At 54.0% G+C, this 4622-nt stretch overlaps 1 protein-coding gene across 1 annotated transcript in view; it reads right to left on the bottom strand.

Annotated features, from left to right (window-relative positions):
* Window positions 1-475: 475 nt before the first annotated feature.
* LOC121848036 overlaps window positions 476-4622 on the bottom strand; it is a 10259-nt gene continuing 6112 nt past the window's right edge. Inside the window, exons 12-15 of the mRNA XM_042334940.1 lie at window positions 2829-2907; window positions 1286-1554; window positions 939-1086; window positions 476-600 (exon numbers count right to left, since the gene is read on the bottom strand). Coding sequence (XP_042190874.1) covers window positions 527-600; window positions 939-1086; window positions 1286-1554; window positions 2829-2907 — 570 coding nt within the window. The 3' untranslated portion in view covers window positions 476-526. The remainder of the gene's footprint in view (window positions 601-938; window positions 1087-1285; window positions 1555-2828; window positions 2908-4622) is intronic.

Raw genomic sequence — 4622 nt, 5'->3', positions numbered from 1 at the left:
TCCACCTTGTGAGGGCTCAAACCCACACTTGTTGGATGTTAAATGACTATCCTCCTGAGAGGGAGGAAAGCGCAGTCTCCTAGGAGCTGAACTGGCCCAAAGGTGACATCTGGCAATGGAATGTGGGCATCGCGCCAGCCCTCCGTGACCGTCTCTAGTTCGGTTCCTGACCCAGGTGGGTCCGCAGTATTCCAGAGCACTGCTGTCGACAGCGCAGCCCATCCTGGCTCATTGGCAGGACCTGCAAGGGCAGATCAGTCACTAGGGGCAGGGAGTCAACCCACTCGGCTCCTGTTAACCCTGCAGCCAAAGCCCTGGTGGGGGGGGGGGGGGGGGGGGGGGGGGAAGGAAGAGAGAGAGACCATAAAGAAAACCACCAAAAATTTATATTTATTTAAAACATGTGTTCGTAACAAGCAAACTGTGCTAGGCTCTTGCTCCCGTGATGGTCCTTCTCCCCCGGGGGGGGGGGGGGGGTCTCCTCCGATGGTCCTTTTTCCCCCAATGGGCGGGGTGGGGGGGGGGGTCAGTTGCTGGGTTCCTGGGAGGAGGTTTGGCTTGTCAGGCAGATTCCGGAGTCCTGGCTCTCAGGAGTGGCCTCTGCAATACAGACAGTTACTGCACTACAGTCACTACATTTACGCAGTCACTACAGCAGTCACTACACACACACAGTCACTACAACACACAGTCAACACACAAACAGTCACTGCATAACACAGTCACTGCACAACACAGTCACTGCATAACACAGTCACTGCACAACAGTCAATACACAACACAGTCACTACACACATTCAATCATTTTCATTGCACGCAATTCACTACACATACAGTCACTACACAACACACATTTACTACACTTTACGTGAAGCGTTTTGAGTCATCCTCCTGACAGGCTACGTCAGATGTAATTATTATTATTTTGTTGTTCCTACCGGCCGAGACCTCCATCTCACTGGCTGGGTCCACAGTCCGCGGGGGGAGGAGCGGGGGGAGGTAGGAGGGACCGGAGAAGAGCCGTGGTCCCAGGAACGATGGTGGTGAGTAATAGGAGGAGTGTAGACTGTAGCCATTGTCTCTCATCTGCCAACACACAGCAGACAGTCAGGTCAGGGGGGCACGGGGGGGGAGGGTCTGGGGGAGAGGGGTGTCAGCGGGGGATTTGGGGACGGGGTAATTTGGGGACAGGGGTATTTGGGGAGGGGAGGACTGGGGTGATTTGGGGAGGATGGAGGGGTAGGATGGGGGATGATTTGGGGGGAAACACCGTGAAGAGCCTCACCAGCATGGAGTTGGGGTGAAAGGATCCCAGGGTGGCCTGCGGCTGCCTGATGCTGCCTCGGGGATGGCAGATTGCGGGGGACATGGTCTTGTAGCTGCCCTGGCTGACAGGGAAGCCCATAGAGAAGGGGTGGTAGCCATACATGCTGCCGCAGTAGCCAGTATACAGCTTGGGGGGCAAAATGTTCCGGTAAAAGCCTGCTCCGCCCGGGCTCCTCTCCGCCTGCTCCTTGCTGGTGCCGGCAGCCTCCTGGTACAGAGCGGTGTGATCTAGAGAGACAAGGTGTCAGCCATTACTGCCTCGATCATCACACTCCCCCCCGGAATACTGCCTCAATCACTCCCCCCCTCTGTGCAGGGTATCAGACTATACCCCACCGACAAACAATGCATCTCTCCTCCCCCTCCCTGAACACGGGAACAAACCCCGTCCCCCACCTCTGGAACAGGGCACCAAATGCACCCCACCACTCACACCTTGCCCCCCCACCCCGCCGTAACACTGCACTAACTGTGGGACGTCGCTGCGTACAAATCAGCCGCCACCTTCACCTACAACACAGTCACTACACTTCACCAGGAGTCCTGTGCAGCGCTTTGAGACGTGAGTTTAGGAGACAGTCTTTCATTCACTGGGGTGTGGGACGTCCTGTCGGGTCAGACGGGGGCGGCAGGTGTATGATAGGGGGGGTAAGGGGGGGGGGTGGTAGCGTTGGGGTGTGTGAGGGTGGAGTGTGGGCAGTGGGATTGAATGAACCCCTCGCTCCAAGAGATTGAGTGGACCCTATGTGCCGACTGTGAATTTCTTTGATTCTATCACATTGTGGAACGCGCTGTATTAAATGCAGGTAAGCGGGGTCTCCGTGAAGGTGAACTGGCCCCAAGGTGACATGTATGTGGGAATCGAGCCAACCCTCAGCGACAGTCTCCAGTCCGGTTCCTGAGCCAGGCGGGTCCGCAGTCCTCCCGAGCACCGCCGATGACAGCCCAGCCAGCCTGGCTCATCATCGGCAGGACCTGGAAGGCCAGACTACTACTGGAACTGCACCTAATACTTCCCGGAATTAGGTAAGCAGGAGGTATCCCTCCAGGGAGAGAGTGTGCACTCCATTCCAACAATGTACGGGTGAGATTGCACGGAAATCTCAGGTTGGTTTGGATACTCTTAAGCATAGTGATGAGTTTCCACATGTCAGACACCCAGCGGACCAAAAAAGTATCAAATGTAAGGATTTTATGTTATTCTAGCTGCACCCATTGCAGCTACGCTTGCAACCAAAGGATCCAATATGGGAATGTAGATTGACACACAGACAGACACACTTACTTATCCTTGAAAGGTCTGATTTTCGCTTAGGCATCTTTATATTGACAAATATCAAAGGTATGATTTATATTCACGGGGACGTCCTCCCGATGGGAAAGGCACTTTAAAAATGTAATTTTGTTGTTGCTGAGGCTTAGCTTCGTCTGTGTTCTTTATTTTGGTCCCGCCCCCACTTGGCTTCGTGCATGCTCTGTGACGCAGGATACCACGGGGCCACGGTCAGCCTGTGCAGCCACCAGGTGTAACTGCACAATGCCACAGCACCACCACCTTGACTTGGCGGCCACCAGATATAACTGCAGCGAAAAAATGATATACATTTTAGGTCATAACTCATGAACGATAGGAGGTACCCAAAAACAAATATGCCCGTGTCACTCCCAGGTGCAAGACCTTTCTGATGAGGTATAAATCATGTCTCTACTTCCAATTGATTATTGAAATCCTGCTTGAAGCGCACACAGACAGACAGTTTTACTAGTATAGATTATTACAATATGTTATGTTCCAACTCCTTCCCTCCATAGGCTGTAGATCATCCAGAATGTCCTCTTCCGCACCAGGCTCTCTGACCCTATCACCCCCATCCCCATCCTCACCCGACTCCACTGCCTTCCCATCACACAGAGGATACATCACACACAGTTCAAGATCCTGGTCCTCACCTTCAAAGCCCCCATGGCCTTGCTCCCCCCCCCCTACCTCCTAACCCCCTCGTAACCTGCCCGCTCCCTCCACTCAGCGGGCTCCCTCCAGCCTGCTTCACGTCCCATGCCTCGCCCGCTCCATCACTCAGCGGGCAGGCCTTCAGCCACTCTGCCCCCCCCCACCCACCCTCTGGAACTCCATCCCGCAGTCCCTCTGCCTCGCCCCCTCCTTTGCCTCCTTCAAGACCCTTCTCAAGATCCCCCTCTTCGACAGTGCCTTCCCTCCCTGCCCTCCATCTTTCTCGATCCCGACCCCCCCCCCACCCACCCCAACACAGGTTTGAGACGCTGATGGTCCAGCGCAATTTTGCTGTCGTTATTAACCTTAAGAAAGCTCACCGCTCGGTGCTCACGTTTTGAGTCAGTGACAAAACAAGAGACGGAGAGAGAGAGAGATCCCGTCAATTAAGTGTCAGAACACAGTTCAGAAACAAACAGCCAGAATTACCGCCGCCCCCACACACAGACACCCCCCCCACCAGACACCCCACACACACAGCCACACACACACACACAGCCACCAACCTCCCCCCCACCACCCCCACCAACAGAGCCACCCCATACACAACTCTCCCCCCCCCACACCCCCACCCACACACACACTTTTTCTCTTCACTGTGTCAAACACAAACAAAAAGTGTCGATGTTTGTTCCCTGGAGAAAGACTCTTTCTTATATTATTGTTTAAGGTTAATTAACGTTGTTCTGTGTGTGTGTGTGTGTGTGTGTGGGTGTGAACACAGGGGAAACAGGGGGTGGAAACATTGTAGAGAGTGTGTCAGTCTGGAACGGTCTGTCCAGCAGAAACCACACCTGATATATATATATATATCTCAGTTATATCTCAAACCTCTTAACTCGAGATGTTTAACGACCAGAGACACAGACAGACCGAGACAAGAGAGAGAGGTGGAGAGAGAGAGATGGAGAGAGAGAGGAGAGATGGAGAGAGAGAGAGGAGAGATGGAGAGAGGAGAGAGAGAGGAGAGAGAGAGAGAGAGATGGAGAGAGATGGAGAGATGGAGAGAGGGAGAGAGATGGAGGAGAGATGGAGAGAGGAGAGAGAGAGGAGAGATGGAGAGAGATGGAGAGATGGAGAGAGAGGAGAGAGATGGAGAGATGTCCTCACAGAGAGCGAGAGGGTACCACAGGGAAGTGGCTTTAAACTAAAAACAAAGTAAACATAAAAGTGAGGTCTGGAATACAACAGATTCCTCTATCCCCCCCCACCCCCACCCATCCCCCCCCCCACCCCACCCCCACCCATCCCCCCCACCCCACCCATCCCGCCCACCACCACCCCA

The sequence above is a fragment of the Callorhinchus milii genome, unplaced genomic scaffold, assembly GCF_018977255.1.
Source record: "Callorhinchus milii isolate IMCB2004 unplaced genomic scaffold, IMCB_Cmil_1.0 Scaffold5, whole genome shotgun sequence".
Lineage (NCBI taxonomy): Eukaryota > Metazoa > Chordata > Chondrichthyes > Chimaeriformes > Callorhinchidae > Callorhinchus > Callorhinchus milii.
This window is presented reverse-complemented; position numbering and strand designations above follow the sequence as displayed.